The sequence below is a fragment of the Rhipicephalus microplus genome, chromosome 3 (assembly GCF_043290135.1).
Source record: "Rhipicephalus microplus isolate Deutch F79 chromosome 3, USDA_Rmic, whole genome shotgun sequence".
Lineage (NCBI taxonomy): Eukaryota > Metazoa > Arthropoda > Arachnida > Ixodida > Ixodidae > Rhipicephalus > Rhipicephalus microplus.
This window is the reverse complement of record NC_134702.1, coordinates 240,202,574-240,216,338: the sequence shown is the minus strand read 5'-3', so window position 1 is coordinate 240,216,338 and position 13,765 is coordinate 240,202,574. Positions and strand designations below refer to the sequence as shown.

The window sequence follows — 13,765 nt, the reverse complement described above, 5'->3', positions numbered from 1 at the left end:
CTTTTTGCCAAAATGTTTTTTTGCTTCCTTCACAAAAAAAATTAATTCTGGATATGTGCATAGTAGTAGTGGTGGTTTTTTACGGGGTCACATTGCGAACAAGGCCAGCCGCCTTCATATTGTGTTCCAGAGACAGATTGCCTTCCTTGCCGTATGTATACCAACTGCCCCAAAAACACCGATGGACCATAAATAGGGGAAGACGAACAAGATGGATGTCCATGGCAAGTGTTCCTCTTTTTCTTTTTTGTCTCTTCTCTATGCTATATAAAGAAGTGTTGCAGATAGGGCAGGCAGTTCTTGTTTCGCTTGTTTGCAGCCATATAAACCTATCGTCTTTTATATATTCCCGGAGTCTGTTCACAAGGCTCTTGAGTCTGCATAAGAATAACCGCAAAAATGAACTCGTTTGCAATAGTGATTTTGTTCCTGGCACCTTACGTGTTATCGTATCAAATGAAAAGAAAGGTAAGCTCTTGAAACCACCTTTTATGATAAAAATTGGATTTGGCTAAAGTCCATTTTTTTAGTAACACGACAGTCGTAACCCCTTTATATCTCAATTTACGCATATATGCTCACATGTCTTTGCCTTGCATATCTCCCCCAGTGTTTCAAATCAGTCACCCCATGTATGGTGTGTGATTTTTCAAAATATATTTTCGTTACTGCTATCTCACAACACAGGTGTTAAAAGATAAGCTAATCAGAGGGTTAAGAGGCCAGTTTTGTTTGAGAGAAGTAATGTAACCACGAAAGCGTCGCCATTAAATAAAAAGGCTGGGTGAAAAGAAATAACAGAAGTATATTCAAATGCGCGACCCTGTTATCGCCCTAGCTTTGGGAGTTGGGGACACTCAAACTGACTGATATATTTTGTGGCATACAAATACGCCCAGAACATAAAGCGCCTGCAAGTTTGTATTTATGTTTGACAAGAACGAAAAAGAAAAGACGAATCTTGCATTGGGCCACGTGAATTATAATGCAGACCTATATCGAGGCTTCTAGGAGGTTGTCAAGCCTTAGCTAAATGGTTCAGCTGGTTATGAAGTTGCGTACAGGTCTTTGCGCAGCTGTGGCTAGGTTGGGTCTACGCTCATTCTAAGAGCTGTGACAAAGTTTATGTTGAACCACATATGCGACACGGGCGCGTCACCGTTATTCTAAGCAAGCCTTCCACCGCCTCAGGGTCTCTTTGCAGCTGCCGTTGCCTTTCCCGTTCTTTAGTACTCTTTCGTTGTGCATGCTCCGGACTTGGGGCTGCCCACCCTCTCTTGGTAGCCATTTTCGTTGAGCTAATAACTGTGATAAGTCGTGGTATTTACGCAATTTCCGAGGAACATGCCCCATCATGGTCATACTTTTATTAGGTTCGCCAGACAAAGAACAGTTCGCTAGACTGTTTCGTCGTTAAAGAAAAAAAGAGAAATTCAAGCTGTGGCACCTTCACTCACAAAAAGGTTGTGTTCACTGTGTATCTCCAGCAGTGTGTAGCTCTCCGTGCAGCCACCATTAGGCAACTCTGCGCAACGCCAAGGTTGCCCGCTCCGGGACTATGGTACTTCCTCTGAAGTCGCTTTATGTTTCACTGCACAGCGCTTTGCTCTTGGGGATTTATGACTTTTGAAATCGGATACCATTGCAAACGGATCAAGTCATGGCAGCATTGGTTCGAGCGTTCAATATTATTAATGCACCCGAAAATAGTGCTCTGGTTTGGTCATCTAAAGAAGCTGTTGTCATACTATGTGTCCATCGAAGGTCTTTTTTTTTCTTTCTATATACTCATTAATTTCTCTATACTAATCTCTCATAACGTTTGATGCCCCGTTCATGCCTCAAGAGTCGTTTTGTTTGCATTTTGATTACAAGAGCAATTGAAAGGGTCTACATTCTAGGGACAAGTGTCGCCATGGTAGGGCCATGGCGTCCCGGTATGACCGCCTTTCATGTGTCGCCATGGTAGGGCCATGGCATCCCGGTATGACCGTCTTTCATGCATCTTTAAATTTTCGTATACTGAGTAGGTACTGTGATTTGCTTGCGTACATTAAGGTATTTTTCGCATTTATCCAACCCCTCATAGTCAATATTCATTCCAAATAATGAATTCTTTATAAATTACGTATTAGGTACGCACAACTGTTTGCCCGAAATAAAATAACTCATCACGAGAGTTAGGTAGGGTACGCTTTCAACATTCTCACTAAAGCAGATCATCTAACACATGCTCACAGTTTCCGAAGCCCTCCTCGATGGCATCCCTAATAACCCAATAATAACAAGCTAAGTGTCTCGTTTGTTTACTTTTATTTATTTATTTGAATATTCCAAGCTTATACGGGCTCCTAAAGGATGCGATTTGCGCGTACAATGGATTGAAATACTATACTCCACATCACAATACTGCGATCATCGAGTCTGCCCAAGCCTCAAAACATGTGAATAGCCCGACGAGTTAATGCTACCGACCTACTACAAAGTCTGCCGCTGTGCAAGTGCGAGTGGCACCCTATGATCGTGCAGTGCGTACTTCGCCAATTATACAGCAAAAGCCATAAACATGACGCAGTGGGCAACTCACAACCTTCCCCCGATCAAGTCTGCGTATCATACATGCTAAAATGCACTTCGTTGGCTGCCTCGCTCCCGGTGAGCTCTTTTGTTCCTCCTCACTTCGCTTGTGTGGAAGGTTTACTTCGCGTGGTGAACTGGAGCCTATCTCCGCCTGAAATCTGACAGATGTTTTTTTTAGCAGCCTTTCTTTAGCAGCCGCGGTAGCAGTTTTCCGTTATTCACGCAGCGTCTACAGAAGATCTCGAAAGAGTCGGTGATAGTTACCTTAGCTGGTGCTGCTAGGACGACAGATGTCAAAGCTTGGCCGCTGATATATCTGGTCGAAGCGTTTCCTTCTTGTCCACCACAGTGCCATAAATTCTGGCGTTTTCGACATAGCATGAAGGGTTGCCGACCAGTAGAGCGGTGTCAAATGTCTGCAGAAAAACACAACTCTAACGAGTGCAAAGTTCAGGAAATGTCTTGCTGTTTCTGCGGTGACCCTCAACGGTATGATGATGGCACATGCACTGCGATAGCTCAAGAGATCTATATTATGAAAATGGCTGAAAAAAACGTTCTTCAAGGTGTGAAGCTCGAATGGTCATCACAGAGCGCTCTCGTGGATACGCTGGTGCTACGATCCGTAATAACCATGTCACATATTCGTCACTCTCAGAAGTATTGTCCTCGAGCGTTGAGAAAACAATAACAAAGCTATTAGAGAATCTTTTTCTGGCGCTGATAGAGTCATTCACGCAAACAGTGAACGCATAAATCAATCAAGTTCTAATGAATGGAATTTAGTAAGATGTAGCTTCTATACTTCATCAGCTAAGGAGGTAAAAAAAGAATCACTACAACGAGTGCCTTCTAACTTTAGCCAAACGACAACAACATATGTTGAAGAGTTATACTGATCAAGAGCTGGTCCTTCGGACAGCGGTCGTAGAATATTCCTCGTCGAACATTAAGATTGGTGCTCTGATTCAGGTTCGGAGGACTAACAAAAGAAATTCACCCCAAGAAATATAAAATGGCGGGCATCGTCTGGAAAACATGGCCCTACAGTGAGTCCTAAAAAAATAATGACACAATATCAGGAAGAATTCTGATCAAAATGTTTTTTGACAGAAATTTGATTGCAGAAGGCAGTGAATGCTCCCTGTATATCCCCAAAAAAGATGTATTAACAATTCTGCAGTAGAATTGCCCGTCAATGGTTTCCGCAGCTACCGATTAATTTTGCCTTTGTAATCACCATTCTCCAGACGCTATAGTGTTGCAAGAAACCTGGCTTTTCAAAGAGAAAAATTTTCATCCTGAAAAACTACCACAGATTTGGCTTAGACTACCCCTCTCGAGGTAGTGATTAATCAGAGTTGATCGCTTCACAAATTGCGCATCGGGTGAAAATTACAGGTCAAATAATTTATTTAGAAAGTGTAATTTTACCGTTAGACATCTCCCATATGGCATGCCGCCCCTTTTCTTTAGTAAACGCTTATTTTTTGTCAGGTGTTCGAAATTCTTATGTTTTAGATACTGTAATTTCGTCTTGCATAAAAGAAGTATTATGGATAGGAAACTTCAATTTTCATCAGATTTCGTGGACATGCAGAAAAGATATGAGTAGGATGCGTTTTTGAGATTTTGTTTCTAAAGATAACTTCCCATGTATTAACAAGCAAACCCCCTTGTTAATGTGCAATCAGTCTTATTCTGCGATTGATCTTATTTTTTTAGTCCCAGCCTCTTTATTTCTACATGGTCAACTTCAACTGATTAATATGTGGAGTTTAACGTCCAAAAACCACCATATGATTATGAGACACATCATAGTAGAGGGTTCCAGAAGTTTCTATCACCTAAGGTTCTTTAACGTGCATCCAAATCTGAGCACACTGGCCTACAGCATCATTTCCGCCTTCATCGAAAATGCAGGCGCCGCAGCCAGGATTTGATACCGTGGCCCGCAGGTCAGCAGCTTTGTACCTTAGTCACTAGACCACCACGGCGGGGCTGATGGTGTACTTTGAGCTCGGCCACAAGTAGCAACCACATTTCCGTATTGTTTGTGTTGTACGTTCCGTGACTTCAGTAATCAGACAGTCAATTTCTCAAATCAATTTCAATACATTTGAACAGACACTACGTGTGGCTTTCTTTGTCAAAACGAACCGAGGAAAATGAAGAGTGGGACATTAGCATCCTAATTGATTCTATTAAAACATTCCTAAATAGAGCTAAATTTTCAGTACAGGTCTCTAAACAACGTCCTTTGAACCATTGGTGGAACTCTGATGGTTCACGTCGCTACAGACTAAAAAAAGCGGCCTAGCGAAAACTGCTCCATAACCAGTGCCCTAGAATCTGGAGCGATTATCAACCTACGACTGCTGTTGTTAAGCGAACAGTTGCCGCTACGACAGGTAGCTATGATAGCCGACGTTTCGTGCTCCTTTCTATGCATGGCCACAAGAAATCAATTTTCAGCTCCCTTAAAACCAAAAAGTAATCCGATCACCAATAAACATCAAATCGATAGTCTCAACGCCAAGTGAGTTGTGTACTTTTCTGGAAAATATTGTTCAAGGGCTGCGAAGCTGCTTCACGGCTGCTTCCTTTTACCACTGATGATCTTTTCTTAAAAGCATTGAATTTGAAGAGGTTACAGCGTCGGAAACAGCATAAGTAGTGAAAATATTGCCCGATTCCGCTCCACATCTTGATGGAATAACTGCATCGGTAATAAAAATAATACGTGAAGTAACACTTGAGGACTTACTTGCAATAGTTAACCACTCCAAAAGAAATTCGTGGATAGCGCCTAAGAGAAGAATTTCGAAAATAATTCCTTTCGTAAAGAAACATGAAGCTGGGTTTACAATAGATACCATTGGGCCTATTTCACTCACATCAAATCTGGTAAAAATAATCGAACGAATTCTGAACAGTGAGACAAACATGTAGTTGGACAAAAACGTGACTTTAAGCCCATGCCAAATTGTATTCAGGCCTGGCTGCTCCATTTGGTGTGCCCATGTCGATTTGTAAAGCAGGATACAACTAGCGCCTTCTAAAAAAATACATGTTGCCCCCTTAGTAACTCTAGATATTGCTAAATACTTGACAGTGTGGAACACGTTAAACTATTAAATTCGTTTACGTGCGTAGGTTTACAAAATACTTTGGTGCATGGGTTTACTCCTTTCTAGAAGAGACAGAATTTTATTGCTCCTAATCTGGCGTACCTTCTTTAAAGTATACACAAAATAGAGGCCTCTCGTAAGGCTCAGTACTGTCACTCATATTTATTGTTTTACTGTGCACGATTATAGTACACACTTATGTACATGTGTATGTATACGTTGACAACATCGCATTTTTTGCTAAAACTGCAGATATACATACACTATATCAGATGCTACAGTTTTATATGAACGCTGTAGACACGGGGTTGGACGACATTAATTACTCATTCATAAAAAAATCAATCATAATTTTTCCTCTAAGTGTTCCAGTGTAAATTTTCGTACTTTACAGACAGGACGTTATCCCGCAGGTGAAAATGAGTAAATACTTAGGATTGGCTTGTTCTGAAAACCTGAATGTGAGTCTGCATATAAAAACTACGGTAGTTAAAGGAGGACGGGTGGTTGAGATGCTTCGTAGGCTTGGCAGTAAAGGATGTAGTTTACGTCATGATGTGCTCATCATGAAGTAATGTATGTATATTTTCTCATTGTTAGAGTTTGGCTGTGTCTTGTTTTCTGGATCACCGCCTACAAAATTAGCCCACTGGTACTTCTAGAACGCGATGCGTCACGATTATGTCTTGGGGTCCCTAAATTTGACGCATTTATTTCTTTATATAAGGAACCATGCCTGCCATGTGTTCTTGCAACGTTAAAAATACTAAGACTTCGTACCTTTCTAAAATTATATGTATTGCGACACAGAATGTCGCAGTATGTTTTATTATTGAGCCGACGTTTTTTTTATTGGGCGTCCTTTTTATTGACGTCCTTATTATTATTATGCCGACGTCATAGAGCTCTTGGAAACATTGCAAGTAAACCTTCGGGAAGTACTGGTATAAGAATACCTGTTCAAACAATGATAATTGAAATTGACATTATATTTTTTAAAATTGCGAAAATCTTCCCTGTATAGGTACCTAAATGCCATTGTAAAAGACCACCTGGCAAGATTATAATTAAAGATCGCAAATGCCACTGATGCTTCCGTTTGTCAAGAAAAGGCAGAAGTTGGAACAGCATCTTTATTGTTGGATTTTTTTTTTATTTCAATTCGTTTACCTGACTTTACACCTATTTATCAAGCTGAAATACTTGCGACTCTCTTAGCATTACGAACATTGTGAATTCATGAAAAATGTTATCATTCCTACAGACTGCCTGTCTGCCCCACTGCAGTGGTCTAATGGCTAACGTACTATGCTTCTGACTAGCAGGCCGCGGCATCGAATCCCGGCTGCGGTTGCTGCATTTTGAATGGTGGCAAAAATACTGTATACCCGAGAGCTCACATTTAGGTGCACATTCAAGAACGCCAGGTGGTCAAAATTTTCGGAGGCCTTCACTACGGCATCTCTCATAACCATATAGTGGTTTTGGGACGTTAAACACAACATATCATTCATACTGCCTGTCTGTGTGTAATTCAGTACCTGCGCCTAATATGTCCAATGATTTGGAAGTGTTTAACACCCTTGCGCAAGATATTCAAGATTCATTCGCCCTGTGTGGATAACAGGGCATAAACCTTCAACCCTCAGTGATTATGCAGATGCACTTGCAGTGGCCTCGCATTATTGCCCTATAATTTTTATATTGCTGGCGCTAGCATTTATTGCCGTGGCATGCTTTGAAATATTTGAGACATCAGATAATTTGGAAAGTCCCCCTTGGCAACATCTGAGTTTCGTCATCTTAAGTGCCCCTGGAAAAATCGATGGCGCTCTTCAAAAAGGGCGCAGATAACGATCACAAGACTACGCTGCTCAGTTTTCCCACTGAATTTTTATCTACATATGTCTGGTCCGGAGCAGTCACCCCATACGGCTCCATTGCAATCATTTCTTCTTAATGTGCAGGTTAATTGCAAATCAAATAAAAGAACTGTTAGAAGAGCCTCTTTATAGGTTGGTTGTAAATTTATCCCTTCCGGTGCTCCTTTTTTTTGGGGAGCAACTGAAAAACTATTTAGTCACAGGAACGTTTGCGACGCTGTGTGCGATTTTCCCAAGGAAACAAAATGAGTAGAATGTTGAGCTTAGGCATAAGTTCTCTTTATTTCCAATCAGGTTTGTTTGTTGAGTTTTATTTTTTTTTCACTTCTAATATTTCCTATTTCAAATCCACGGTTTACCAATATATTCTTTGTTAAAACATCCTTACCTAAACATCCCGTCTGGTAAAACAATTTCATCTCAAAGATGAGGTTTCGTCCGTTTCATGGCCGATGACCTGTGGTCGTTTGCGCCAAGACTCCGAGAGACAACCAACAAACAAACTTGCGGCAGACATTGTAGAATATTTTCAGATGGTTAATGTTGGACGCACAAAAGTTCCTTTCTTTGCGCCAAGGTTGAAGACGATGCGAGCGCATCCCGGTAGTACTATCACGTTCCACTCCTACAAGTGAAGCTCAAGCGTCCTTAGCGGCTTTTGGGAGCACATCCGGAATAACTATTATAATAATATTAGTAATACCTACTATTACTATTAATATGGTTGTTGTTATTATTCTTGCCCACCCCTTATGAGCCAAAAAGCACAATACGTATACAGCTTTCCATGGATGCCACTCGTACAGAGGCACCTTTATTGTCGACATCAGTTTATTTTTATTCGCGCAATGAGAACTTCTCGGCACTTAACAACTTTACGTAATGACCTCTTTGCTTCTATTGCTATCAATGTCGCGTCTATTGATTAGGTAGCGTCTTCATGTTATGGTTCCTTTTAATTTATAAGCTCTATACACTCGTGTGGCCACATTGGAAAATAGCTGTTTCATCGTTTGGCGTATTCAACCACATTGCCCAGGGACATCATGGAGGAGGAAACGAGCCGACAGACTTCCATGGAAAATTTACAAATTTTATGCGCAAAGTACAGCACCAGGCTCGCATGCGACACAACTACTACAGGAGACTTCATGGCGTTCCAGATCTAAAAGAGAGCGAAGAGGTAAGCTTCTGTCTGCGAGGCAAAATGTTCTGGCTCTAATTAGCGTGCATAAGGTAAGCATGCCTATGAGGTAATCCTAACGAGAGGTGGACAGCGATGACGACATCGTTTATATATGCAAGGCTGTCGCATACGTCGAAAAGAATATATTGCCAGGAGAAGATAATACGAACAGTATCTATTACTCATGAGATCAAGAACTCAAGTTTTACCAATGATCTGTTTTAAAGATTCCTTTGTCCACACTACTAAACATGAACTATATTAAATTCAGGGCATATGCGAGTGTGGCGAGCAGTACAAGTTACAGAGGTGGATTCGTGAAATTGATTGATCTGGGAACTGAGATTTATTCGTGAACGAATTATTACACATATGTGTTGTCGAATACTTCCGTCGGTGTTCGTGCAGTATGATGGGACGCCTTAAAGAGCGGCATCAGTTTTCGTATTTTCGTTACAAATTAGTGTTGGCCATAACCATCAATAGTTTGGTATACAGTTTTTACAGATATCCCGCACGTTTTTGTTCGCACAATTCTTCTCGTCCACCAAGGACGTGATCTTTCATATGATGGCGAAGAAGTAATCATTGACAATAAACAGTATGTAGCTCATTGAAACACCAAAACACACACACGTACGCATGTACACACACCCACAATAATTTATTTATTGACACACGCATATGTATTAAATATATATATATACTTGCCGCCATAGCAGTGGGTGGCGCTGACTGACACTGCTATGCTTAATTCAATTGATATATAAACCCTTTAAAGTGGCTGGACGGATAGCCGTCGGGGTAGCTCAGTCGGTGGAGCATCGAACGTATTATTAAAAGATAGCATGTTAGGCTTCTTTCCACGACAGTTACACTCTTCCCCTTTTTTCTTCACATTTACATTAGGATTCGGTGTAATAACTTCCCCTACACATTCAATGGCATCATTATCTGTTAGATCTGATTAGTATTGTGTGAAACAAAAAAACGAGCCCCCAATATATATATATATATATATATATATATATATATATATATATATATATATATATATATATATATATATATATATATATATATATATATATATATATATATATATATATATATATATATATATATATATATCGTAAGCTATAACTTTTGTAGTTCTCATCCTACCTACATTATTTTTTTTACCAGCTGAATCGTTATGCTCAAGCGTGGGCTGAACGGTTAGCCAAGACGGGACAGTTCAGACATAGGAGTCGATCCCCTTATGGTGAGAACATCTATATGAGCTACAACAGTGACCCGAATTTCAAGCTTAAAGGTGAGTCACCTTACTCTGTTTTGTTATATGTTAAATAAAAATAAAGGTTGACCAATATAATTCTAGTTGTGTTTTCAGTTTACATACGTCGCTTATACCACAATAATTTGGGAACCGTGGTCAATGACTTTCTAAGAGTTTGCTTCTGTGTTTGCGTATTTATTGCGCGAGGCTGATGGTGTAATTTTAGCGTCCTTCCAGAAAACATGTGAGGTTCTGTGCTTTGTCATTTTTTTTGTCATTGTGTGTTATGGTAGATTAATCTTTATCTCTGGTTATAGCTTGCTTGACTCCCTCCTGGTTTCGCTAAAATATGCTGATTTTGATGTCTTTTTCGTGGTAACGATGCATGTGCAGTAGTATATTTTGAAAGTGCAGGAATGCGCCGCTGTGTACAATACGCCGAAATAACAGGCAATCCTAGGCACCCAACAATAATCTAGGGGTGGGTAAAGAATGGGGAGTGTAGCACACACAAAAACAAAAGCTTGAATTTTGCCGCGCTGACCAATAAGATGGCGATTCGTGGCTAGAAATAGGCCTAGTGGCCGCTGGTTTAAACTCAGATATAGCTAGGTCTGGACTAGGCAGTACTAGTTCGACTTCGCTGTAGCTAGGTCTGAACTTGACATCTCATCACGTCTTGTCGTTTTCGGCCTCACCAGGGAAGAAAGAGTTCCCGTAGCACGCACATACCTTACTCGCATTCCAAAAAGATCACATCGACTGGAGAGTATACAACTTCGAGTTTCACCGCAACAAGGCTCAAACTTGGCGTGACTGTTGAAACCAGTGTTTTTTAGGATGCTATATTAATCCTGAGGCAAACATGGGTATAGGACGTATTGATCAGAGCAGTTGCTTTTACAGTATAGAGATGTGTGGTATTACACCATTTTTTTTATTGCAGGACGTGCTCCCGTTGACTCATGGTACAGCGAGATCAAATACCATAATTATAACAGCAACGGGTTCAACCCAAAAACAGGGCACTTCACACAGGTCATCTGGAAAGGCAGCCGCTGGCTTGGAACAGGCGTCGCTAAGTCACAAGACGGCAAAATCTTTGTCGTGTCGAATTACAAGCCACGTGGAAATATGATGGGCCGCTTTAGAGAGAACGTTCCGAGGCCGAACTCTGATGAAGAAATGCAGCAACAAAAATTTGGTTAAATTGATATCTGATCAAAAATATCCACGCTGACAAGCTATTGATACGTTCGTCATGTAGTTTAGCACTCACAATAAATTCATCTGCTGTTTGAGTTATAATGCATCATTTCACTGTGTTTGGCATCGTCGAACGCTCATTTAACAACACATAGGTACTGCAGTCACATGCTGCGTCGCTTTCTTGCATAGGAATGCCAATGCTACAGGCTTTAGTGTGAATCCCAGAAACAAGTTTGTTGACGGATCGGGAGGCTATGTATGCAAATTTTCTCCTTTCTTGCAAATAAAAGAACTCCAGCCAAAAGCACTGGTCCATCAACTAGACACATAGCGGTCTATTTAAGCGCAACAAATACCGGTACCTTCGCAGATGCTACAGTAATTAATATTGTGGCATAGACAGAAATATTGAAGCAGGCAAAAAAGAACGTGACGCAACGTGACCGCGATAAGAAACCTCTGTTTTCGCGAGGAAACGAGAACAACAATGTTTAGAAATTGAAGAAGCTGCAAGAGCATATTTGCCTGAAATCGAAAATCAAAACGTCAGCGTAGAATGTAACCGCACGCATCTACATGTGTCGCCCTATTTTGCTGTCCTTATATATTCCGGAAGTCATTCAACATGCGTAGAGTTGCGCTTACATTTCCCATTTCAGAGTCGGTAATCGGCCTTTCTTTGTCTTCATTAGGCTGGTAATGGCTTAGGTTAGTTTGTTTTCCCTTCCCAGAAATGGTGAAGCGAGAAGCACTACGGACGTGGAGACGAGACCACCGTCTTCGTCGCCTCAGTGTCCTTATAGTCCTGTGTTTCCCAGCTTGTATATAAACCTCTTAAACAACATTCTTTGTCGGTGATTGCCCTGAATGTGTTTTTTTTATTATTTTTGTTTCCGCCGTCCTCCCGAATGACTGCCAGAATGTTATAAGCTGGAAGCACACCAGCTACCCTCCGTTATGGCCTTATTCGCAGGATGACACGGCGCTCAAGTTCTCGCGATTGTCCCTTCTGAAGCGCGCTGACGAATACCATGAGAAGCTCATGACTACTTTGTAATATTTCGTGGGTGCCCCCCCTCCTTCCGCAAGAGTATGCAAGCGCGCTTGCCGTTGTCATGGCAGGGGCAAATTTTCTTTCACATTTTTATATTGTGCGTATGTATATGTCTGCGCACTCATACAAACACCCACATAGACATAAAAAAACTGTCGAAGCCTTCGCAAATCACTTCAAGTCTGAAGAAATAGCCATGATATTTGGTAGGCAATGACACCAAAACTTTTAGTGCAATCACGGACGCAAACAAGAAGCTGATTGTGTGGCACAGAGCCATAGATATCGTTATCATTTACCGAGGAAGCCTGGTAGCCAGCAAAGTTATTATCTTTCAAATATGGAATGACGTCACGTGAACTCTTGTCAAGAAACAGATAATTGATTGCTAACACATTTAATTTTCTCTGAAGAAATAGCGTTACCGATATCTGCCACTTATCGACCTCAAATGCTATATTACACGATAAGGACAATAAACTTTGGCATTAAAGAATAAACTGAGAAGTACATCCTTGAGTTCGTTCTCATAGATGATATGAAAAAAACACGCGTTTTGAGAGTTAGTACAATTGCATGACTGTTTAATAGATTAGCAATTTGACATTTTAAAAATTGCGGACCACAGGTAGTTGTAGTTCTTGGTTTCAAAAGAGAAGGTGCCTAAAATGTAGTTTGGAGAGTTGGTAATGTTTGTAGCAAGAAATCACCCAAAGTCATTTACTCTATAATATAATTAGGAGTTCAGAAAGACGCTCAATTTATATTTCACGAATGCAAATATTGTGCTGTGATGAAAAATGGTATGATTTCTTTTTGTGGTATAAGTTACGAATAAAGTGAAGAGCTCTTTTTTGCATAATCTAGAAGCTATTTAGATTAGATCAAGACGTAATTCCCCAAATAAGAACACAGTAGTGCAAGCGGAAATGAACAAAAGAGAATTATAAATGGCGTTTTAACCATTTTCGTAACAAGGTCTGGTATATGCTTAGGAAACCTGTGGATATCGCTGTGTTGCTTACAAGAAATTCCACGTGTGGGAAATCGTAGGTTTTCGTGGCACTACACCCCGAAAAATGTATAAATTTCTTGTGTCGCTCCTGAAGTACAAGAAGGAACATGTGTACTCAATCGCACAAATGCAGAAAGTCTGCATGAACTGCGGGCTTATTTTTTTTTTTTGAAGCTGATCCTTTCATCCGCTTATTCTTCTCCAGAACCCAATGACTTGTCCTGAAGTGGTTTGCAGCCTTTTAAGGGTCTCAAAAATTAGCCATTTTTTCTAATAGGCCGGATATCTTCAAGGTAACAATATTGGAGCTGTTTCTTTATTTACTGTGAAAATAAAGGTGTGTAAAAGTTAGGAGAAAACAAACGCGTGAAAGGTAGGCTCATTCGAGCATTAGGCCGGCCTAAGATCGCAAGATCATCGATTCGAAA

At 40.6% G+C, this 13,765-nt stretch overlaps 1 protein-coding gene across 1 annotated transcript; it reads left to right on the top strand.

The window, feature by feature from the left end:
* Positions 1-288: 288 nt before the first annotated feature.
* Positions 289-11,367, top strand: LOC119168964 (Golgi-associated plant pathogenesis-related protein 1). Its single transcript, XM_037420157.2, has 4 exons — positions 289-468; positions 8,634-8,777; positions 9,966-10,095; positions 11,006-11,367. Exons 1-4 carry the CDS (start codon positions 400-402, stop codon positions 11,266-11,268), a joined length of 606 nt encoding a protein of 201 aa, XP_037276054.1. The 5' UTR covers positions 289-399; the 3' UTR covers positions 11,269-11,367.
* Positions 11,368-13,765: the final 2,398 nt, after the last annotated feature.

Bases quoted from the DNA above. Each gene is read 5' to 3' on its own strand.
- LOC119168964 (XM_037420157.2), top strand. From the start codon at position 400: ATGAACTCGTTTGCAATAGTGATTTTGTTCCTGGCACCTTACGTGTTA. The intron at 469-8,633 runs GTAAGCTCTTGA...CACATTGCCCAG, and splicing joins CGTATCAAATGAAAAGAAAG to GGACATCATGGAGGAGGAAA. The intron at 10,096-11,005 runs GTGAGTCACCTT...TTTTTATTGCAG, and splicing joins CCCGAATTTCAAGCTTAAAG to GACGTGCTCCCGTTGACTCA.